This window comes from Haliotis cracherodii, unplaced genomic scaffold, assembly GCF_022045235.1.
Source record: "Haliotis cracherodii isolate W230 unplaced genomic scaffold, xgHalCrac1.p SCAF_2, whole genome shotgun sequence".
Taxonomy (NCBI): domain Eukaryota; kingdom Metazoa; phylum Mollusca; class Gastropoda; order Lepetellida; family Haliotidae; genus Haliotis; species Haliotis cracherodii.
Window position 1 is genome coordinate 65,531,574 of NW_027266275.1, and position 25,403 is coordinate 65,556,976.

The 25,403-nt window shown below is 42.5% G+C and overlaps 1 protein-coding gene across 1 annotated transcript in view; it reads right to left on the minus strand.

Moving 5' to 3' along the window:
• LOC139468372 (cadherin-87A-like) overlaps positions 1-25,403 on the minus strand; it is a 51,270-nt gene that overhangs the window by 11,325 nt on the left and 14,542 nt on the right. Inside the window, exons 11-29 of the mRNA XM_071250293.1 lie at positions 23,454-23,535; positions 23,208-23,341; positions 20,866-21,063; positions 19,768-19,932; positions 17,438-17,599; positions 16,495-16,562; positions 15,963-16,206; positions 14,347-14,495; positions 13,516-13,594; positions 12,591-12,663; positions 11,252-11,430; positions 9,358-9,484; positions 7,571-7,719; positions 6,994-7,132; positions 5,620-5,835; positions 5,127-5,281; positions 4,266-4,415; positions 3,137-3,265; positions 415-580 (exon numbers count right to left, since the gene is read on the minus strand). Coding sequence (XP_071106394.1) covers positions 415-580; positions 3,137-3,265; positions 4,266-4,415; positions 5,127-5,281; positions 5,620-5,835; positions 6,994-7,132; positions 7,571-7,719; positions 9,358-9,484; positions 11,252-11,430; positions 12,591-12,663; positions 13,516-13,594; positions 14,347-14,495; positions 15,963-16,206; positions 16,495-16,562; positions 17,438-17,599; positions 19,768-19,932; positions 20,866-21,063; positions 23,208-23,341; positions 23,454-23,535 — 2,764 coding nt within the window. The remainder of the gene's footprint in view (positions 1-414; positions 581-3,136; positions 3,266-4,265; positions 4,416-5,126; positions 5,282-5,619; positions 5,836-6,993; positions 7,133-7,570; positions 7,720-9,357; positions 9,485-11,251; positions 11,431-12,590; positions 12,664-13,515; positions 13,595-14,346; positions 14,496-15,962; positions 16,207-16,494; positions 16,563-17,437; positions 17,600-19,767; positions 19,933-20,865; positions 21,064-23,207; positions 23,342-23,453; positions 23,536-25,403) is intronic.

Genomic DNA, 25,403 nt, shown 5'->3' on the forward strand with positions numbered 1-25,403 from the left:
CATCTTGTAACGTGTGGATTTGCCAGGTTTCCATGTACATCTTACAAAGTCTGGATTAACCGGGTTTCTCTGTACATCTTACAAAGCCTGGATTAACCAGGTTTCTCTGTACATCTTACAAAGTCTGGATTAACCAGGTTTTGCAGTACATCTTACAAAGACTGGATTGACAAGGTTTTTCTGTACATCTTACAAAGACTGGATTAACAAGCTTCCTCTGTACATCTGGTAAAGTCTGGATTAACCAGGTTTCTCTCTACATGTTACAAAGTCTAGATTAGCCAGGTTTCTCTGTACATCTTACAAAGTCTGGATCCACAAGGTTTCTCAGTACATCTTACAAAGTCTGGATTAACAAGGTGTCTCTGTACATCTTGTAAAGTCTGGATTAACCAGGTTCCTCTGTCCACTTACGATCAGTCATGGAATAAACTATATCTCCATTGGTTCCAGCATCCCCATCTGTTGCTATGATACGTCCGACACTCTGCCCGATGTTGTAATTCTCCACAACATAGAAGGGGTAGATGGCGCTGAACTGGGGAACCTGGTCATTCACATCCAACACTGTGATGGTCAGCTGCAGAAATATGATGCTTGTTACATACAGCATTGCAAACCATGTTGACACAAATTCACTAAATACAGAAAAAATAACAAATAAGTTTGGCTATGACATGGCCTGATTTTATTTACATTCTGTTTGAATAGGTGGTGAAGTTTAAACATGACTTCTATTTTCACAATAAAAAATAATCAGAAACTTAAGAAATTAATTTTACAGAAGTTAATCTTCAAAAATACAGAGTTGATTTATGGTCCTACCATGGCCTACCCAGCTGTTGATAACATGTATGATAAAGCTACCAGCTGATAGGACTTATATACAGAGAATATAGCCATACAACCATGTTGATCACATGTATGATAAAGCTACCAGCTGATAGGACTTATATACAGAGAATATAGCCATACAACCATGTTGATCACATGTATGATAAAGCTACCAGCTGATAGTACTTATATACAGAGAATATAGCCATACAACCATGTTGATCACATGTATGATAAAGCTACCAGCTGATAGTACTTATATACAGAGAATATAGCCATACAACCATGTTGATCACATGTATGATAAAGCTACCAGCTGATAGTACTTATATACAGAGAATATAGCCATACAACCATGGCCTACCCAGCTGTTGATCACATGTATGATAAAGCTACCAGCTGATAGGACTTATATACAGAGAATATAGCCATACAACCATGTTGATCACATGTATGATAAAGCTACCAGCTGATAGTACTTATATACAGAGAATATAGCCATACAACCATGTTGATCACATGTATGATAAAGCTACCAGCTGATAGGACTTATATACAGAGAATATAGCCATACAACCATGTTGATCACATGTATGATAAAGCTACCAGCTGATAGGACTTATATACAGAGAATATAGCCATACAACCATGTTGATCACATGTATGATAAAGCTACCAGCTGATAGTACTTATATACAGAGAATATAGCCATACAACCATGTTGATCACATGTATGATAAAGCTACCAGCTGATAGGACTTATATACAGAGAATATAGCCATACAACCATGTTGATCACATGTATGATAAAGCTACCAGCTGATAGTACTTATATACAGAGAATATAGCCATACAACCATGTTGATCACATGTATGATAAAGCTACCAGCTGATAGTACTTATATACAGAGAATATAGCCATACAACAATGTTGATCACATGTATGATAAAGCTACTAGCTGATAGTACTTATATACAGAGAATATAGCCATACAACCATGTTGATCACATGTATGATAAAGCTACCAGCTGATAGTACTTATATACAGAGAATATAGCCATACAACCATGTTGATCACATGTATGATAAAGCTACCAGCTGATAGTACTTATATACAGAGAATATAGCCATACAACCATGTTGATCACATGTATGATAAAGCTACCAGCTGATAGTACTTATATACAGAGAATATAGCCATACAACCATGTTGATCACATGTATGATAAAGCTACTAGCTGATAGTACTTATATACAGAGAATATAGCCATACAACCATGTTGATCACATGTATGATAAAGCTACCAGCTGATAGTACTTATATACAGAGAATATAGCCAAACAACCATGTTGATCACATGTATGATAAAGCTACTAGCTGATAGTACTTATATACAGAGAATATAGCCATACAACCATGTTGATCACATGTATGATAAAGCTACTAGCTGATAGTACTTATATACAGAGAATATAGCCATACAACCATGGCCTACCCAGCTGTTGATAACGTGTATGATAAAGCTACTAGCTGATAGTACTTATATACGGAGAATATAGCCATACAACAATGTTGATCACATGTATGATAAAGCTACTAGCTGATAGTACTTATATACAGAGAATATAGCCATACAACCATGGCCTACCCAGCTGTTGATTACATGTATGATAAAGCTACCAGCTGATAGTACTTATATACAGAGAATATAGCCATACAACCATGTTGATCACATGTATGATGAAGCTACTAGCTGATAGTACTTATATACAGAGAATATAGCCATACAACCATGTTGATCACATGTATGATAAAGCTACTAGCTGATAGTACTTATATACAGAGCATATAGCCATACAACCATGGCCTACCCAGCTGTTGATCACATGTATGATAAAGCTACTAGCTGATAGTACTTATATACAGAGAATATAGCCATACAACCATGTTGATCACATGTATGATAAAGCTACTAGCTGATAGTACTTATACACAGAGAATATAGCCATACAACCATGTTGATCACATGTATGATAAAGCTACTAGCTGATAGTACTTATATACAGAGAATATAGCCATACAACCATGGCCTACCCAGCTGTTGATCACATGTATGATAAAGCTACTACCGGTAGCTGATAGCACTTTTATACAGGGAATATGGCCATACAACCATGGCCTACCCAGCTGTTGATAACGTGTATGATAAAGCGATTATTAATGACAAACTTTGGATAATAGGAGTAAATATGATATTCATAATGTCAAATTGTTAGTAAATACCAGGGGATAAGACTCACCGTAACGGATGTCTGCTTCCTGACAGTTGACGACTGATTGGTAGGATTGTCAGAGGCAGTTATCAGAAGATTGTATGTACGAGTTGTCTCATAGTCCAGGTTTGCTGTCCGACTTACTAAGATCATACCCTAGATGGACAAAAAAATTATACTCAAATGCATTATTATAAAGCACACGTAACTAGAGGTGTTTGTGTGAGCAAGGAATTATTCCCAGGTATAAATATTCCAGAGGAACAAAACTTCATACATATATATTGACCAAGGGAAGGAAATCCAGTCCTTATCCTAGGTATATTGTTCCCATGGAACTAATACTCCTGGCTTTTCGATTCTAGCTCCAGCCCGAAAACATTTCTTACTTCGGGACCTTGAAATTAAGGAAGACAACTTCCTAAGATCCAACAATTATCCACATTTTAGGATTGTACCAGTGAAAATGCATCCATAACTGGCCATGTTTCAAGACCTCAGAGATAACCTTGACCTTTGATAGACATGGCACCAACATTTCAAGTGGTTTTATAAAGATACATACAAATACATGTATACTAACCACAAAAGACACATCACTACATGGAAATTTTTAGACTTAGAGGTATCTTGTTTTTGATATTAGTTTGTATACAAATTTGATGTTAACAGCCAAAAGTGCCATAAAAATGGATATATGGGTCGCCAAAATGCAGCTTAACCATGGTAAAATGCTTTCCATGAAAAGCAAAATGCACTTGTGCTTTCTTGTGCCTTTTGGGATAAATGGCACCCCAATAGGTGGATCCAACATTCTTGTATCAATACTAGCGCCATGCCAAGACTTACAAAGAATCAGCGAAACTAGGCATGAGAATGACTGCATGAAGCATATAAAGTTTCATGCCTCTTAAAAAAAATTAAAACCTGAACAGTGACCTTGACCTTTGACTTAACAGGCTGCAAAGTAATCTAGAATGGCTAGAATTCATTTAATTAATTTGTCAATCAGCCTGATAACAGTTGTCATATTTGATTTCTGTAATAAATTCTTAAAAAATATTTTGAATCCAAAACACACATGTAGAACTATGAGAGTCAGTCTATGAGAATGAGATAAAAACAATAGTTAAAGTTTAAGGTTGCAGATGCTCACAGTATCATAGATCTCGAAGTCTTGGGCCCCCTGCCCTGAGAGAGAGTACACGACACGTCCGAAGCTGCCACTGTCCTTGTCTGTTGCTTTCACATACCCGACACGGAACGGGTACCGAGACGACTCCGACACGGTGAAGTCATAGCTTGGCTGCAATACAGAGATGATAGAGAGGATAAGCAAGTGAACGAGCCAGCATCTCATTCTATCACTGACCACTTCCATTCCGGAAATGAGGTTTCACACTTGGGTCTGTTTACTGGGGTCTGTTTCCTAGGGTCTATTTACTGGGGTCTATGTAGTGGGTCTGTTTCCAGGGGTCTGTCTAGTGGGTCTGTTTCCTTAGATCTGTTTAGTGGGTCTGTTTCCTAGGGTCGGTCTAGTGGGTCTGTTTAGTGCATCCAATGTGTGAAGCCCATTTCTGGTGTCCCCCGCTGTGATATTGCTGGAATTTGCTAAGAGTGGCGTAAAATCAAACTCACTCACTCACACTCACTCAATGGGGGAGTTCAGTACAACCAAGGGACATAACCCTGCACATCGTATGCCACTGGTCAATGGGCCAGACCCACTGTTTGCTTGAAGAAGAGTGAGTGAATGAGATTTTTACTGCTTTGTCAAAGCATAAATGTACTTTTAGCCCATTGTATTTGGGGCGGTCGGGTAGCCAAGTGGTTAAAGCGTTTGTTCGTCACGCCGAAGACCCAGGTACGATTCCCGACATGGGTACAATGTGTGAAGCCCATTTCTGGTGTCCCCCACCGTGATATTGCTGGAATAATGCTAAAAGTGGCGTAAAACCATACTCACTCACTCACTCACTCACTCACTCACCCATTGTACACAGTCTCGTACACTTACCAGTCTGAACTGTGGACTGTGGTCGTTGTCATCTCGGACTTCCACAGTGACACTAGTGCGAGCTGTCCGGCTGTCGTTAGATATAGCTTGGATATCAATATTCAACCGTCTATCTCCATCATCATAGTCCAAAACTCTTGTCAGGGAAACCTGGCCTGCAACATTGAACATTCCTCACAAACTCAATCATTCATTTCTAAATAATAAATCTTACTAAAATAAAAATCTCACTGTCATAAATACATAATTTACACTTTATTGTAAAAATAAATATATAGATGAACATGATGAAGAAGATGGCCTGACAGTTACATCCACTAGGATGGCCAGTACAGCCCCTGTTACCACCAATCATTAGGGCAGGCTATCAATGTTGATCATAAAGATCGATAATTGCTAACTAAATATGTGCTCCCAGGGCCAGCACTGTATCGACTACACCACAGAGATGGTAGGGTATGCTGGGAAGGAATCATGTGGCATAGTTACTGACCAGTGAGGCGATCTACTTTCAAATAGCCGTTGGGATCGCTGTTATCCACTTCCACGTAATTGCGGAGGAGACAGTTTCCACAGGCAGGGTCCCGTGCAGCAACGGTGGTGATGACGTAGTTGACCTGCTTGCCCTCCGTCACGGAGAAGTAGTACCTGGCCGGGGTGAAGTAGATGGTGGAGATGTTGGTGCCCAGGATTGTCACCAGAACAGAAGCTGGAAGAAAACAAAACACTCAGACAATATTCAATCATCAAGGGAACAAGAATGTAGAGCATTTCTGATCTTTGAAAGGCATTTAGAAGTAATACACATACCGTATTTGACCTAATAAGCTCCCAGGGCGCTCTCAAATTTAGAATTAGGGGGCTCTTATTAGAATATAATTTTGGTGAGAAAAAAAAATTCGTAAATTTCGTGGGTTATGCTGACAGCCTGAAATGATACAAAAGAAAAGTCTGTGCATACTATACACGACTGTTATATTTTCCAGAATTTAATTGTCCATAATTAAGGGTGCATATGACACAAGAGTGCGTATTATACACAAATAGATAAGTCTTGTGTACATTAATCAATCGGAAGGGGTGCTAATTGGGATTGTTCACTTGCCAACATATTAGCAAATATCGCCATGGGCGCTTATTAGGGCTGGACACATATTATGTTGAATACGGTAAGCATGATGAGGAACAGGATTATGGATATATACTCCAAAACATTGTGTTCCTCATAATAAAGAAGATGACATCCACAATTCTGTTCCTTAGATCACTTCTGAGTTTTAAAAGATGCCATATTTGTTAACCAATCAAGAAGCTCTGAACAAATTATCAACTATGTTCTTGATATGTAACCAGTATCTTCAGCCTTCTCTGGCTTTTGATTTGTTTGTTTTCTGAGCTTGTTTCCTTAAAGTTTAATTCTGTTCTGGTAAGAAACACCTTATCCAGTTTCAACTTAATTAATTTAGAAGTCAAAATGTCAAAATATTTACAAACATGTCATAACAAATGCTCACCTAGGCTGTTTGGGCCATGTGAGCTAACAAAGAGACAAGTTACCTTCCCTTACTTGTGGCTGTTGACCAAGAGACAAGTTATCTGCCCTTACTTGTGGCTGTTTGGGCCAAGTGAGCTTACAAAGAGACAAGTTATCTGCCCTTACTTGTGGCTGTTTGGGCCAAGGGAACTAACAAAGAGACAAGTTATCTGCTAACAAAGAGACAAGTTTTCTGCCCTTACTTGTGGCTGTTTGGGCCAAGGGAACTAACAAAGAGACAAGTTATCTGCTAACAAAGAGACAAGTTATCTGCCCTTACTTGTGGCTGTTGGGCCAAGTGAGCTTACAAAGAGACAATTTATCTGCCCTTACTTGTGGCTGTTTGTTGTAATGTCCCCTCAGCATTGAGATCTCTGACAAGGACACTGAAGGAGACCTCAGCAGCAAGATCTCTCCGCAGTGTGGTGTTGGTGGTGATTCGTCCTGAGATCGGATCTACTACAAATGCATTCTGAAAGTAGAGATCAACAACATCAATGTTCATCTTAAATCACACTCTTCCCCGAGGGAAAATTCCGGAAGGTAAATCTCCGGAGGGTAAAATCCCTGAAGGTAAATTGCCGAAGGTAAATCCCCGGATGTGAATCCTAGAAGGTAAATCCCCAGAGGTGATTCTCCTGAGGTAAATCCTCAAAGATAAATCCCTCGAGGTGATAATAACATACTCCTTTTTTGATTAAACCACACTTTAAACATTTGCTGTAATCAAAACTCAAGAAAATTCTCAACGTTTATAAACATGTAAAGAGTTGGACGGCTGATTAGTCAATTCACCAAACCCTTGCATGTAAATGATTGAACTTTGAACAGTCTCAAGTGAAAGTGCTGCTTGGTCTCGCTCAGCAGTGATCGTTCTCCCTCAAAACCTCTGTGGCCATGAAATACGTACCCGGAAATTAAAGGAGACCTGTGAGAGGATCATTTTTCCACCGCTGTTGCGGGCCTGAATGGTGCTGGTGGGGATGGAGAAACGCAGCTCGCTTGTGCTGTCTTCATCTGTAGCAGTTGTGTCCAGCACGCTGCTGCCGATTGGAGATGCTGAAACACAGGACAAATACGTTAATAGTTAATTCAACACAGGACAAATACATCAATAGTTGCTGCAACCAGAGACAAATGCATTAATAGTTGCTTCAACACAGGACAAATACATCAATAGTTGCTGCAACACAGGACAAATACATCAATAGTTGCTGCAACACAGGACAAAGTACATCAATAGTTGCTGCAACACAGGACAAATACATCAATAGTTGCTGCAACACAGGACAATTACATCAATAGTTGCTGCAACACAGGACAATTACATCAATAGTTGCTGCAACACAGGACAAAGTACATCAATAGTTGCTGCAACACAGGACAAAGTACATCAATAGTTGCTTCAACACAGGACAAAGTACATCAATAGTTGCTGCAACACAGGACAAAGTACATCAATAGTTGCTGCAACACAGGACAAAGTACATCAATAGTTGCTGCAACACAGGACAAAGTACATCAATAGTTGCTGCAACACAGGACAAAGTACATCAATAGTTGCTTCAACACAGGACAAATACATCAATAGTTGCTGCAACACAGGACAATTACATCAATAGTTGCTGCAACACAGGACAAATACATCAATAGTTGCTGCAACACAGGACAAATACATCAATAGTTGCTGCAACACAGGACAAAGTACATCAATAGTTGCTGCAACACAGGACAAAGTACATCAATAGTTGCTGCAACACAGGACAAAGTACATCAATAGTTGCTGCAACACAGGACAAATACATCAATAGTTGCTGCAACACAGGACAAATACATCAATAGTTGCTGCAACACAGGACAAAGTACATCAATAGTTGCTGCAACACAGGACAATTACATCAATAGTTGCTGCAACACAGGACAAAGTACATCAATAGTTGCTGCAACACAGGACAAAGTACATCAATAGTTGCTGCAACACAGGACAAAGTACATCAATAGTTGCTGCAACACAGGACAAAGTACATCAATAGTTGCTGCAACACAGGACAATTACATCAATAGTAGCTGTAACCAGGGACAAATGCTTTAAGTAAAGGATAAAACACGCCTTCTAGGTTTTGCTGAAAATGCAAACAGAAGGTAGAGGGAATTACTAAGTTAATTTTGATTTTGGAAAACAAATCAAGAAATTCCACATATCCCACACTGATATTATTCTCGTCATGAAATAATTAAATACAGTAAACTACAGGTATAATGAACTCAAAGGGACTACTAATTTTAGTTTGTTATAACCGTAATTCATTATAAGCATATATACAGCATGAATACAGCAAATAGTCGGGACTAAAAAGTTAGTTAATTATATCCGTCAGTTCGTTATAAGTGTGTTCGTTGTAACTGTAGTTTACTGTACTTCAATTTGGAGTACTTTTTATGTTCAACGTTTTTGTTGTAATGTATAATAAAGTTCCTCTTATGACCATCATAGGCTACTGCCAACCAGTCCGGCGCCCTCATGGACTCCACTTGGACCTCACACACTGCTGTCTCAAGGTATTGGTAACCATGAGGGTCATGTTAAGACTTCTAGTGACCAATTACTCCGAAATCAAACTAAATCTGCACATCAATGTTGTAGGACTGACACGACATGTGCATACATACATGGCTCCTTAAAATACCATTGATTACCTTCTGAGATGCTGGTGACGTAAATCTGTTGCTGGAACTTGGGAGCCTTGTTGTTGGCATCTTGTAAGTTGACAGTGACAATGGTGGTACCTGTCTTCGGAGGACTACCGGAGTCAATAGCAAACACCTGAACACAGAGCATCCACTCACAGAAACTGGTGCAGAACTCAACATCACAGCAGTGAACTGAAGGTCCCAATCTCATTAAAATCAGATCTAAGTTCTCACTGCCGCTAAACAAAGATCTGAGGACATCCCATTACAGGTCACGTCAGAACAACCTTTCACAAACTTTGACTGACCACTGAAATTACTAAGAAGAAGTCGACATCAGCCAATCAGAAAGCAGCTTTCTCGAGCTTTATGGCACTCGTTTCAACCTGGCGACTTCCATATCAGACTACGCTTGAAAAATATGTTGACACAGTTCTCGATTAAAAGTTTGAAAACTGAACAAACGAACATTTCGGAATGTCTAATATATAGTTGTGATTATATACCAGTGCTTCCCGAGTACTGTGCAATGCCTCCTCCGTTCAAATGGAAGCGAGAGAAGGATGATAATTTTGACGGGTCGTAACTGTCATTCTGAATACACCATGTTAACGTTTTCGAGGTTGCATGATCAGAATGCATTCCGACTGTCACTTCCATGATCTGGTAAGCGACAGTTTGATTGGTCGGATGAAAGGTTGTACTGACATGACCCGTGATGGGATGTCCTCAGATCTTTGTTTAGCGATAGCGAGAACTAAGATCTGATTTTAATGAGACTGAATGAGTCCATGCAGTTAAAAGCATAATAAACACCCTTGGTACAGCTGTTAGTAAGACTGGACATCAAAGAGTAATGAGAGTGTTTGTTAGTTTGTTTGATTGTTTGTTTGTTTGTTTGTTTGTTTAACGCCTCTTTAGCAATATTCCAGCCATATGACAGCAGTCTGCAAATAATCAAGTCTGGACCAGACAAGCCAGTGATCGACATCATAGGCATTGCACCATGCAATTGAGATATGATGACATGCATCAACAAAGTGAGAATCTGACCACCCGACCCTGTTAGCTGCCTCTTATGACAAGCATGAGTTGCTGAAGATCAGCTTGAACTCAGATCTTCAATAGACATGTGAGTGAGTGAATAAGGTTCCGAGATGCACGTCACAATATATTCAAAACATAGCAAGTTAGGAGAGAATGGACTTCACACATTACAACCCCGGTAATGAACTGACCCTTTGATATAAAGGGTTTATCCAGAGCGACATGTGTGGCTGAGGTACAACAATAGGAAATACAGTAGCCACATTGTTCTATCAACAGTACAGTTACCATGGTTACTATAACGTTGGCTTGCAGTTCCTAAATAATGTGCTAAATCAGAGATCAAGAGGATTTCTAGATCACCAATTTTAGAGAAGAATGCCCTCAGTACAATCTAACTTTTGTAGTTGTTTCAAAATGTTCTTATCATTCATCTGACAAGTGAAAACCAAAGACTGACAGTACTGTATCAAAAATCCTTGTTTTTTTAGTTAAACCAAGCATTTTCACTTGAATTGTTTGATAGGCATAACTTAGAAGTTGATGAATGACAAAGCAGAGACAATTTACTATTTTCACTGTTATCAAACAAACTGAGTGAGTGAGTGAGTTGGGTTTAACGCCTGTTTTAACAGTATTCCAGTTATATCACGGCGTGTCAGCTTAATGTGGAAGGAAAGACCGAAGTGATGCAGGTCTCAGACGTTTACCACTTCGGTGAAACCCATGGGTATGGGTATGGTGCTGACAAACCTAGAAACATAATCGGGGTGAATCTGGATTCGAACACACAATCATAGGTTTCTGGCATGCCCAAGGGACGCAACTCTAATTCTACGATAAGATTACTCACAGTCATCCTGTAGACAGGGAACACGTTGTAGTCAAACTTGGCCTTGCTGCTGACCGTGATCAAACCACTGCTGTTGCCGATGTCAAAATGTTCCCGTCCTCCTGACTGAATCGTGTATCGGAACTCTCCATTCTTTCGGCTGTCGGCATCAGTTGCAATCACAGACACAACAGACGTACCTGTTTGATGAAACATGTTTTTGATAAAATAACATAAATTCACACAGGAGGCCATAATATTATAGTTTCTCAATCAATCACATCATATTAAAGTCCCAATGTGTCAACAGGAGAGAGATTGTCTGGTCCAGACTCTATTATAAATACAGACCACGGTCATAATACTGGAATATTGCCGAGTGTCATTAAACAATAAACAAAACAAAAAACAAACAAACACAGGTGAAGATAATTTCTATGTGTGATACTCTGTTTCCTTACTTGAAGACAAACAAGAAGCTTCATGTCAATCACATCCATCTAACACCAACATTGCCTTGAACATGTTTAATTTTTAAAATAGAGTAATCACATTTTTTAAAATTTGAATGTAAATGTAATTATTAACAAATAGTGGCCTAAAAGTTCACAATCTATTTAAAAAACACATTTTGTGTTTCCATGTCATTAGAAAGTCATTGTAATGTATATACAGTATAGGCAAAGGAAGGAAAAGCTTGACTATAGCAGTAATGTCTCCTTACATCAAGGGGCGGTCGGGTAGCCTAGTGGTTAAAGCGTTCGCTCGTCACACCGAAGACCCGGGTTCGAATGGGTACAATGTGTGAAGCCCATTTCAGGTGTCCCCCACCGTGATATTGCTGGAATATTGCTAAAAGCGGCGTAAAACCAAACTCACTCACTCACACTATGTGGAGGTGAGTGACATGAAGTTTAAACAGACCTGTGAAGATCCGGATTCTTCAACAACCCAAGCTTGCCATGAGAGGCGACTGTACTTGTCGTAAGAGGTGACTAACGGATCAGGGGGTCAGGCTCGCTGACTTGGTTGATGCATGTTATCAATCCCAATTGCGTGGATCGATGCTCATGATATTAATCACTGGATAGTCTGGTCCAGACTCGATTATTTACAGACTGCCCTCAAAAAGCTGTGATCCCTTTCGTCGCCTCTTGCAGCAAGCATGGGTTGCTGAAGACCTATTCTACCCCGGATCTTCACGCGCCAGTACCCTAATTGGGGCAAATATGTAATTTTATCCACTGACCAGTGGAACCCAAGGAAGAAAGCTCTGAGCAGTGAGCTGTAGTGACCACTGGTCAACTTGGTCCTCAAGTGGTGACTAACTGGAGCTGATTGGCCACCACCCAATTCTTACCTGTAGGGGCCATTTCTGTGATGTTGGCAAAATATGATCCGCTCATGAAGGTGGGTGAGTTGTTATTCTCATCCTGGAAGATGACAAGTACATCATTGTAATTACTTAATAATAATTATAATTAAACACAGATAAATATTTAATACCTCCCAAAATAATAAAATGAGTTTAGGTTTAAGAAACTAAAAGAATTTCTCAGGCAATGACTTTTGAAAACATAGTACGGGCGAGTTGGTGGTGTTTACTAGTATGTAACCAAATAAACGATTGTCTACCATAAACCTGGGAAAGGACCTCCCTACATAAACAAACTCCTATTGCCGCCATGACCATAACACAAGATGCGCAGTAAAACAGTGCTAATGTAAAGGGAAGTAACTGTGTGCTTTATTGGATCTCATTAATTTTAAGTAATAGGATTTTTTCATTTTTTTTCAAAATGGAATAAAAAAAAACGTGCGGCAGACTTTATGAAGATGTGGGCAGTGCCTGAGAACCAAGACTATTATTTTTTTAACCTTACAAATATAAACAGAAAGACTGACATTAATGTATGTGACCCACACATACTTGCAGTGCTACAGACTGAACTAATCCTGCAGGCATCGCAAGTAAATACAAACACATGCTGACTAGTATCGAAACTTAAATGTCATTTCTCGTCACGATATGGCTGAAATATTGCCGATGTGACGTAAAGCTTTAACTCACTCACTAAATGTCATTTCTGTGAAAATGCATACTTGTCTTGAAAATGAAATGTTTGTGATTAAACCATTTCTTATAGGAGTGGAAAGTTCTAAATACCAAAAGGCATAATTCATACCAATGATTGTTCATATCAAGATTCATGCACCTGATCTGAATCTGTATCAAATCAATTATTTCGACTTCTCAATGAGAACAGAAGGGAGACAGACGTTACCTGTACATCCACCCTGACGGTCATGTTGTTATACTGTGGGGGGCTGCCATTGTCAGAAGCCTGGATCACCACTTCAAAGCTGCAGAAAACGAAGCAACACCTCAACATCCACACTCAGGTAACTTTTATTTTGCAAATGTCAACCTGCAATGTCCTCTTCACCTCCATGTCCTGGACGGGACTCAACCCAAACAAGTACGAGATTCTGTACTTTACTAAGAAAGCTTTATCCCAAATATAACATTTGTTACATAATATTTACCTTGCAAATTTCATTTCAACCACAAGTACAAATAAAATATTAAAAAATAATCAGGTCTTTTCGGACACTGGAACACCGATGTATACTTACAAACATAAACAAACTGCTTTTTTTTAAATCTTTCATGATTGCTACCATGGTATATCAATGAAGTTTTCTTGGAAACCTTTAAGAAGAACTGAGATAGATATTTCTTGGCCAACAAGTTGCATATCAACACAGTCATCACATATGTGAAAAGGGGGCACAGGTGGCCCAGTCGTCTAAGGCGCCGCGATTTGCTGTGCACAGTTGCGTCCCTTGGGCCAGCCAGAAACCTATAATTTGTGGGTTCGAATCCCGGTTCGCCCCGATTATGTTTCTAGGTTTGTCAGCACCATACCTGTGCTCGTGGGTTTTACCGAAATGGTAAACGTCTGAGACCTGCATCACTTCGGGCTTTCCTCCCACATTAAGCTGACACGCCGTGATATGACTCGAATACTGTTAAAAGCGTGGTAAACCCAAGACATTCCACCCAGATCAAGTCCAGATCAAGTCCAGATCAAGTCCAGATCAAGTGCACTCACCGTCCATTGCTGGGAGTTTCATCATAGTCGATATAGCTGACAAGTGTGAGCTCGCCTGATGTCTCGTTCACCTGGAATGCGTTGTTACGGGTGTTTCCTGCTATGATCCTGTATGTGATGTTACTAGAAGGGTCTTCATTGTCACGAGCCTGGAAACAAAGAAACACTTATAACATGAAGAACTTCTCGTGGCCTCTTCGACCCGTGAAGACTGGGGGTAGAATAGGTCTTCAGCAACCCATGCTTGCCGTAAAAGGCGACTAACGGGATCAGTTGGTCAGGCTCGCTGACTTGGTTGATGCATGTCATCATTTCCCAATCCCATTGATCGATGCTCATGATGTCAATCACAGAATAGTCTGGTCCAGATTTGATTATTTACAGACCACTGTCATATAGCTGGAATATTGCTGAGTGCGGCGTAAAACAACAAACGAATGAACAAACGAACGGGGCCTCTTCAACAGTGAAATAACAAGTGACAACTGTGTATTGTCATTAAACTTTCAGCTTTCACTTTCTTGAAAACATTATTATCTAAAGAAGTACAGTAACAAACTCAAAGGGACCACTAATTTGTTATAACCATAGTTCATTATAAGCATATATACAGCATATATGCAGCAAATGTCTGAAGCCAAAAACCAGTTTGTTGTATCCGTCAGTTTGTTATAAATGTGGTTTACTGTATTTTGTTTACATTTTGTATCTTAGCATAAAAAGAAATATGTTAATTCCTACTTGTTCTACTAGAATGCTGCCTCGACTTCTTTCCATGCAGAAGAACTGGTTGGCAGGTACAAACTAGGGCTGGGATAAGTCCAAATTTACTACCATGGGACCCACCCCCCTATTACCCGACCCTACCCTGGGACCCACCCCCCTATAACCCGACCCTACCCTGGGACCCACCCCCCTATTACCCGACCCTACCCTGGGACCCACCCCCCTATTACCCGACCCTACCCTGGGACCCACCCCCCTATTACCCGACCCTACCCTGGGACCCACCCCCCTATTACCCGACCCTACCCTGGGACCCACCCCCCTATTACCCGACCCTACCCTGGGACCCACCCCCCTATTACCCGACCCTACCCTGGGACCCACCCGCCTATTACCCGACCCTACCCTGGGACAAACCCCCCTATTACCCGACCCTACCCTGGGACCCACCCCCCTATTACCTGATCCCACCCAGGTACCCACCCGCCTATTACCCGACCCTACCCTGGGACCCACCCCCCTATTACCCGACCCTACCCAGGTATCAAACCCCTATTACCCGACCCTACCCAGGTACCCACTGTAGCTCTCAGAAAGAAATACAAACATTTGTCACTTACAGTGTCACCATAGAGTTCAAGATAATTTTTGCCATTCAACAATATATCACATGACTAACCACGGGTCCGAGTAGTCCTGTGGGTACCCACCCGGCCCGAGTACCCGAGTTACCTGTCCCAGCCGTAGTACAAACAATATTTATTTACTTTTCAAACATGAACGTTTTGATGAATATTCTTGACTACTAAATTCCAATGTGACATAAAATTTCGGGTTCTGAAATCGTGGGTCAGTCAGACTTTTGAAACCAAACCTAACAGCACATTTACCTGCACCACTACAGCTGGTCGGAGTTCGAGGGATGTTTCCTGTGCATATGTCTGATAAAGAGCTCTCTCTGGGATTGGAAGCTCATCGTTAATGTTTGTGATTCTGATCGTGAGGGTTCTTGAGGTCTCGCGGGGAGGGCTGCCTTCATCCTGGGCATTGACGAGAATCTGATACACCTTCTGTGTCTCATAGTCCAGTGGCTTGCTCAGCTTCAGGTACCCCGAGGTTGCATTGATTGTAAATCTGTAATAGGAGGTAACAATAAAGTAATGACTTTGAGTTATTCATGGGAGCTGTAATAAACTGGTGAGTCTCTCAGTGATGCAAAAGTTCAACTATCATAGGAAGCTATCATTAATACTTTACAACGGGTGGCCCTGTCATCTAAGGTGTGGCTTTTTCGCTGTGCAGAGTTGCGTCCCTTGGGCATGCCAGAAATGACACAATAATAATTTGAGCATGCCCCTTAGTGGCTTGGAAATACGCACAATATAAATAGCCTATTATTATGATAAATTAAGTCACTCTTACTGGTCATTTCCAGTTCCTCTTAGGCTGTACAAGACTCCGCCATTCTTGCCTTCATCTATGTCAACAGCCTGAAAGATACAAATTGATTTTCAATTCTGATTGATAAAACTCTTGATACCTCCTCATCCATGACAGCTGTGTGTCAACATGGACATGAGGCTTAAAAAAATAAAAGAACTTGTTCTCAGGCAATAACTTTTGAAAATATAGTGCGGGCAGGCAGTGTTTTTTTTTTCCTTTTTGCTTGTCCAAAATAGTATGTTACCAAATAAATCATAAACAAACATACAAACCCCTCTTGCCGCCATGACCATAACACAAGATGCACAGTAAAGCATCAGCATGTAAAGGGAACTAAATTTGTGTTGTATTGGTTCTCATTGTTTTGAAGTATTGTTGATTTTTAAAATGGAAATAAAAATGAAACATGCGGCACACTTTATGATGAAGTGGCCGGTGCCTGAGAAGCAAGACTATTATTTTTTTAGACAAATTTAAATTCCTTTGTAAAACATAACTGCTGACATGAAGTGAGTTTTTTGTACAAGGTGAGCTGAGGTGAAATTGGGTTTTAACGTCGCGTCCCAAGATAATTGCACTTATATAGCAACGTGCATGCACGTGTGTGTGTGGCTGCTTGTACTAGTCCGGACTGATGCCGATTTATAGTGCTAGCACATTGAGATACCATGCCGCAGTTTAACATGAATATCCCACTCAGACACAGTATACTGACTCCGAGCCGACCAGTCCTTGCTTTAGCCCTTTAATGTCGAGCGCCAGACAGGGTAACAACAAGTACCATCTTTTAACGTCTTTTGGTATAACAGGGCCGGGGAGCGAACCCCGGACCTTCCTCTCTCCGGGCGGATGCTCTACCACTAGGCCGAGGAGGCATTTTTTGTACAAGGGAACTATCCTGCCCGAGATTCCTGTACATTACCTCTATGGTGGCGATGGAGGTCTCCACTGGTGCATTCTCAGGTAGTGTGAATTCATACTGTTGTTCAGTAAACTGAGGGGAGTTATCATTCAGGTCCTGCAGGAATATGCTGACCGTTGCTGTGCTGGTTCTTGGATTGATATTCGACTCGCGAGCTTCAAGCTGTTTGAAACAGAACAAATACAACAGGATAGAACATATTCCAGTGATATCATGCAATTTAAAAAGCTAAAACAGCATACATAACGAATGGTAACACTTGATACCTACAGGGGATGGACACAGGGTGTGATGTGACACTAGCACAGCCAGGACTACCTACAGGGGATGGACACTGGGTGTGATCTGACACTAGCACAGCCAGGACTACCTACAGGGGATGAACACAGGGTGTGATGTGACACTAGCACAGCCAGGACTACCTATAGAGGATGGACACTGGGTGTGATGTGACACTAGCACAGCCAGGACTACCTACAGGGAGTGTACACAGGGTGTGATGTGACACTAGCACATCCAGGACTAGCTACAGGGTGTGTACACAGGGTGTGATGTGACACTTGCACAGCCAGGACTACCTACAGAGGATGGACACTGGGTGTGATATGACACTAGCACAGCCAGGACTAGCTACAGGGGATGTACACTGGGTGTGATGTGACACTAGCACAGCCAGGACTAGCTACAGGGGATGGACACTGGGTGTGATCTGACACTAGCACAGCCAGGACTACCTACAGGGGATGTACACTGGGTGTGATGTGACACTAGCACAGCCAGGACTACCTACAGGAGATGGACACTGGGTGTGATGTGACACTAGCACAGCCAGGACTACCTACAGGGGATGCACACAGGGTGTGATGTGACACTAGCACAGCCAGGACTACCTACAGGGGATGCACACAGGGTGTGATGTGACACTAGCACAGCCAGGACTACCTACAGGGGATGAACACAGGGTGTGATGTGACACTAGCACAGCCAGGACTAGCTACAGGGGATGTACACTGGGTGTGATGTGACACTAGCACAGCCAGGACTAGCTACAGGGGATGGACACTGGGTGTGATCTGACACTAGCACAGCCAGGACTACCTACAGGGAATGTACAACAGGTGTGATGTGACACTAGTACAGCCAGGACTACCTACAGGGGATGTACACAGGGTGTGATGTGACACTAGCACAGGCAGGACTGCCTACAGGGGATGGACACCGGGTGTGATGTGACACTACCACAGCCAGGACTACCTACAGGGGATGTACACAGGGTATGATGTGACACTAGCACAGCCAGGACTACCTACAGGGGATGGACACAGGGTGTGGTGTGACACTAGCACAGCCAGGACTACCTACAGGAGATGGACACAGGGTGTGATGTGACACTAGCACAGCCAGGACTACCTACAGGGGATGCACACAGGGTGTGATGTGACACTAGCACAGCCAGGACTACCTACAGGGGATGGACACCGGGTGTGATGTGACACTACCACAGCCAGGACTACCTACAGGGGATGTACACAGGGTATGATGTGACACTAGCACAGCCAGGACTACCTACAGGGGATGTACACAGGGTGTGATGTGACACTAGCACAGCCAGGAATACCAACAGGGAATGTACAACAGGTGTGATGTGACACTAGCACAGCCAGGACTACCTACAGGGGATGGACACCGGGTGTGGTGTGACACTAGCACAGCCAGGACTACCTACAGGGGATGTACACAGGGTGTGATGTGACACTAGTACAGGCAGGACTGCCTACAGGGGATGGACACCGGGTGTGATGTGACACTAGCACAGCCAGGACTACCTACAGGGGATGTACACAGGGTGTTATGTGACACTAGCACAGCCAGGACTACATACAGGGGATGGACACCGGGTGTGATGTGACACTAGCACAGCCAGGACTACCTACAGGGGATGGACACCGGGTGTGATGTGACACTAGCACAGCCAGGACTACCTACAGGGGATGTACACATCATACACCAACTCACTGTCATGATTACAAAGCTAAAAACCAAAGTTTTTGTTAAGTCATGAATGGCAGTTCAGTGTGGAATGTCCAACATGACAATGATTGTAGACATTTACCGCCTTTGTGAAACATATTCGTGGTACGGTTCAAGGTTCATTGTTGGGAAGACTCTGCCTTTTTTAATCCAATATCAGCAAATCCAGGCAACTAAAAGGGACACAACTCTACAAAGAAAATTGCAGCAACTTGGGATAACCCATGGCCCCTGAATAGAGATTATTAAGAACATTCAATCTTTAGAGAAGCAGCAGAATTTCTGCCCATGGCACTCACCACCACTGTCTGGGTTCTTAGGCTTGGTTTGTCATAATCTAGCAGGGTTGCGTTGATGACAAGCAAGTTGACAGCGACATTTCCCGACACTTCATCTTCTGGGAAGATCTTAAATGTGTTCTGTGACTGATCAACTATGACCACTGTGTACATGGCATTGCTGGGCTGAAAGGAATAAAACACACCGATAATAAGTTACTCGGGTCGGGTACTCGGGTTGGGTGGGTACTGAGTAGGACTCGGGTACCCACATGACTACCCGGACCTGTGGTTTGTCATGTGATATATTGTTTAATGGCAAAAATGATCTAGAACTCTATGGTGACACTATAAGTGACACATGTTCGCATTTCTTTCTGACTATGCACCCATTCCTTCTGACTTAATATGTTTGAATAAACATAAAACTATCTAAATACATTTGCTCAGACTATGATAGGGCTATGATCAAATGTTTCCCAATTAGACATTTTGTCTACAGCAGGTACCCGGGTAGGGTTGAGTAATAGGAGGGTGTGTACCCTGGTAGTATATTTGGACTCGTCCCAGCCCTGATATCCATAATATTACAAGCTGATTGCCCCTATGAGGATTAGAAATGATCTTCGGCAACACATGCATGTCATAAATGGAAACAAACAGGAATGGTTGGCCAGACTTGCATGCATGTCACCGTATCCCAATTGCTTAAGAATGGTGCGCATGATGTAAATCACTGGATTGTCTAAGCTAGACTCGATTATTTACAGGTGGAATATTGCTGAGTGCGGCATTATACAACAAACAAACAAGCTGATTGTCTTTCTTGCTAAGACAGTATTTCAATGTTTGTTTGTTTGTTGTTTAACGCCACACTCAACAATATTCCACCTATATGACGCGGTCAGTAAATAATCAAGTCTGGACCAGATACTCCCATGGCTGACATCATGAGCATCAATCTACGAAGCTGGGATACGATGACATGCACCAAACAAGTCAGCAAGCTTGACCGTCCGATCCTGTTAGTTGCCTCTTACGGCAAGCATGGGTTGCTGAAGACCTATTCTATACCCGGATCTTGACGTGTCAAGTATTCCAATGTTGACATTAACTCACATCATCCCTGTCTATGACCTGTATGTTGAGGTCGGGGATCTGGAAGTTGCTCTGGGCGTTGCTGTCTATCTCCGCTAGGGAGACGTTGTACGTGGTATTAGAGAAGGAGGGGATGTTGTCATTCTCATCCAAGATGTCCACTTGAACAAACGAGTCCCGCCTAGCATTTGTTTCTGTGCCATTGTCCAGTTCCACAGCCTGAAGGAAACACACAAATATAAGTGCTGACTGGAGTGAGTGAGTTGTGTTTAACACCGCTTTTAACAGTACTCCAGTTACCGTATTCGACATAATAAGCGCCCAGGGCGCTCTCAAAATTAGAAATAGGGGGCTCTTATTAAAATATTATTTGGGTAAAAAACAACAGAGTTCAAAGAGTGTAAATTTTGTGGTTTATGCTGAAATGTTTATGAACGACAGATATATTTTCCAGAATTTAATTGCCCATAATTAAGGGTGCATAAAACAAACATATTATCCACGAATGAACAGCCTTGTGTACATTAATCAATCAGAAGGGGTGCTAATTAGGATTGTTCACTTGCGAGTATATTAACAAATATCGACGTGGGCGCTTATTAGAGCGGGGCGCTTATTACGTCGAATACGGTATATCAAGGCGTGTCAGCATTATGTGGGAGGAAAGCCCGAAGTTATGCAGGTCTCAGACGTTTACCATTTGGGTGAAACCCATGAGCTCGGGTATGGTGCTGACAAACCTAGAAACATAACCCTGGCAAACCGGGATTCAAACCCACAATTATAGGTTTCTGGCGTGCCCAAGGGATGCAACTCTGCATAGCGAATTGCAGCGCCTTAGACGACTGGGCCCCCCGTGCCCCCAGTGCTGACTGGAAGGATAATGATTCTTGAGAGAATGTGCCAACTACCACAATACTAAGTTGTAGAGATCATAAAAGTTCGTCAAATTATTACTGAATATAAAACAAGCAATGAGGAAATATAACATAGCTACGTGATAAATCACAAAGAACAATGAAGAACAAAGAGTGGTGTATTTCACAATAAAACATTCTTCTATCATGACATCATTTCTGGAGATTTGAATATGCGCTCGCAACTCAATGACGTCATATATTGGACTTCATTTATTTTGAGAGGGAAGTGTCTATTGAGTTGTTCCCCATAGATGTAGCTGGGCTATGCAGATAAAGGTGGTTTGCATGGAAAGGTGGGAGACATATGACGGTATTAAGAAAAAAGGTACGATGATTGACGTGAGGTTTGTGAGAATATGCGGGAAATACTAAACTTAACCAACCTTTCGTTAAATAGACTTGTCAGACATTTCTCAGGTCAGATTTTATCCAGAGAGTCATCTTTATAAAAATTTGAGGAAATATTTTTAAAGCTTGTACATTTAATCACTATCCTCAAAGAGGCTGTACATAATGTTGATATCTCATGTAAGAAACAAATGACCCTTGGTCGTATGTTTATGCGCCCCTCATGGTTTATTCTCCCTGCAGTGTTTTATTATTATGATAAACAACTCCCACTTGTCGTTTATTCCTTAATTACAGATTACTTGTCCCAAGTGAATGAATGGTGTTAATCCCAAGCCGAGGGACTTCATTCTTTCACGAAGGACGGATAATTTGTAACTTTTGAGTAACTTCACTGAAGGCTGCCTATTGTACAGATGATGTAATGGAATCAGTTTGTGACGAAAAGAATGACATCATATCATATTTGTCCAACAAGGAAACATGGTGATGTCATATGGCTTCAACTGACCAATCAGCATTGAGAATCACTAAAATACATATGTGCAAATATTGGATAGTTATTATATGCTCTTTCTACCCTTGTGGGTGATATTAACAAATTATCACTTACATCAAGTGGTAGGTTGCATTTTCTTCTCTTATGATTGACTCATAAATGGAATTCAAAACAAATATATGATTTTTACGGCAACTGTTTTTGTATTTAACTTGATCTCACTGGGTGGCAATTGGTTTTAAGGTAATCGAAATGTTCGCTCCCTGGATACAAAATATATTGCCGTTAAAAGCAAACTTATAAGGATATTATTCAGGGCAGAAATAGGAATAGTGGTAATCACTCAAGAGATGAAAATATTAACAGACAAAGATCACCATGATTGGCACAACTAAACCAAAAGAGAACCTTGGTTTCAACATTTATACAGCACTTTCTGTGTTTAATGACTGTGTAGATACAGAAGGGAGATTAATCAGATGAAGACACTTATTCCTTTAAGGTGTGAATAAAAACTTCCTTATTTTGTAGTTTACAGTGAACTCAAAGAAATGGGAGTACTACCAACACCTTAACTGCTTGCGTTACCTGCTCACCTCAACTTCGAACCTGTACGAGCCAAGAAGGGTTTCTCGATCAATGGGTGCGTTGACGATGACAGGAGCTCTGTAGATGCTTTGATCAACAGGATCCGGCTTTGATGGCCCAAGACGGAACAAGCCACGAGTATCTACAACACACAACTCTCAATACAACCTGGTTCAAGTAATTTACAATCATGTGTTAACACCGCACTCAGGAATATTACAGCTATAAATTAGACAAAGAACATCTTGACTTACCATTCTTAATCTTAATCCTGACTGGTCTAGGATTACCCTGATCTCCGTCACGAGCACCAATTTGCAGCTGCACAGATGTGTTCTGGAGATACAACAAAAAAGGCCCATTGTATTCAGGTGTCAAACCTTACAAAACTTAGTGGATGTGTCAGTGGGTGCGTCAGTGGATGTGTCAGTGGGTGCACAGTGGGTGTGTCAGTGGGTGCGTCAGTGGGAGTGTCAGTGGGTGTGTCAGTGTGTGCACAGAAGGTGCATCAGTGGGTGTGTCAGTGTGTGCACAGGGGGTGCATCAGTGGGTGTGTCAGTGGGAGCGTCAGTGGGTGCGTCAGTGGGTTAGTCAGTGGGAGTGTCAGTGTGTGCATCAGTGGGTTAGTCAGTGTGTGCGTCAGTGTGTGCACAGTGGGTGTGTCAGTGGGTGTGTCAGTGTCTGCACAGCTGGTGTGTCAGTGGGAGTGTCAGTGGGTGCATCAGTAGGAGTGTCTGTATGTGTCAGTGGGTGCGTCAGTGGGTGTGTCTGGGAGTGTAAGTGGGTGGGTCAGTGGGTGTGTCAGTGGGTGTGCCAATGGGTGTGTCTGTGGGAGTGTCAGTGGGTGCGTCAGTGGGTATGTCAGAGGGTGCACAGTGGGTGTGTCAGTGGGTGTGTCTGTGGGAGTGTCAGTGGGTGTGTCAGTGGGAGAGTCAGTGGGAGTGTCAGTGGGTGCGTCAGTGGGTGTGTCAGTGGGTGCACAGTGGGTGTGTCAGTGGGTGTGTCTGTGGGAGTGTCAGTGGGTGTGTCAGTGGGAGAGTCAGTGGGAGTGTCAGTGGGTGCGTCAGTGGGTGTGTCAGAGGGTGCACAGTGGGTGTGTCAGTGGGTGTGTCTGTGGGAGTGTCAGTGGGTGTGTCAGTGGGAGAGTCAGTGGGAGTGTCAGTGGGTGCGTCAGTGGGTGTGTCAGTGGGTGCACAGTGGGTGTGTCAGTGGGTGTGTCAGTGGGTGCGTCAGTGGGTGTGTCAGTGGGTGCGTCAGTGGGTGCGCCAGTGGGTGTGTCAGTGGGTGCGTCAGTGGGTGCGCCAGTGGGTGCGTCAGTGGGTGTGTCAGTTGGTGCACAGTGTGTGCGTCAGTGGGTGTGTCTGTGGTAGTGTCAGTGGGTGCACAGTGGTTGTGTCAGTGGGTGTGTCAGTGTGTGTGTCAGTGTGTGTGTCAGTGGGTGTGTCAGGGGATGCGTCAGTGTGTGCACAGTGGGTGTGTCAGTGGGTGTGTCCATGGGTGCACAGTGGGTGTGTCAATGGGTGTTTCTGTGGGAGTGTCAGTGTGTGCGTCAATGGGTATGTCAGTGGGTGCACAGTGGGTGTGTCAATGGGTGTGTCTCTGGGAGTGTCTGTGGATGCATCAGTGGGTGTGTCAGTGGGAGAGTCAGTGGGTGCGTCAGTGTGTGCACAGAGGTGCGTCGGTGGGTGCGTCAGTGTGTGTGTCAGTGGGTGTGTCAGTGTGTGTGTCAGTGGGTGTGTCAGTTGGTGTGTCAGTGGGTGTGTCAGTTGGTGTGTCAGTGTGTGTGTCAGTGGGTGTGTCAGTGTGTGTATCAGTAGGAGTGTCAGTGGGTGCATCAGTGTGTGCACAGTGGGTGTGTCAATGTGTGCGTCAGTGGGTGCCTCAGTGTGTGCACAGAGGGTGCGTCAGTGTGTGCACAGAGGGTGCGTCAGTGTGTGTGTCAGTGGGTGTGTCAGGGGATGCGTCAGTGTGTGCACAGTGGGTGTGTCAGTGGGTGTGTCATGCTGTTTTTCTATAGACCGGAACCCCAAGACGTCTTCTCGCATTTTACCAATGTGGAGAATCAAACCCAGGTTTTCAGCATGGCAAGCACTCACTTCAACCACATGACCTCCTAAACAGGCCCAAAATATGTGAAAGGACCAGCGAAGACTAAAATTATTCTTCCTTTTTTTCTTTCGCCATGACTATGATAAAATTGTGTA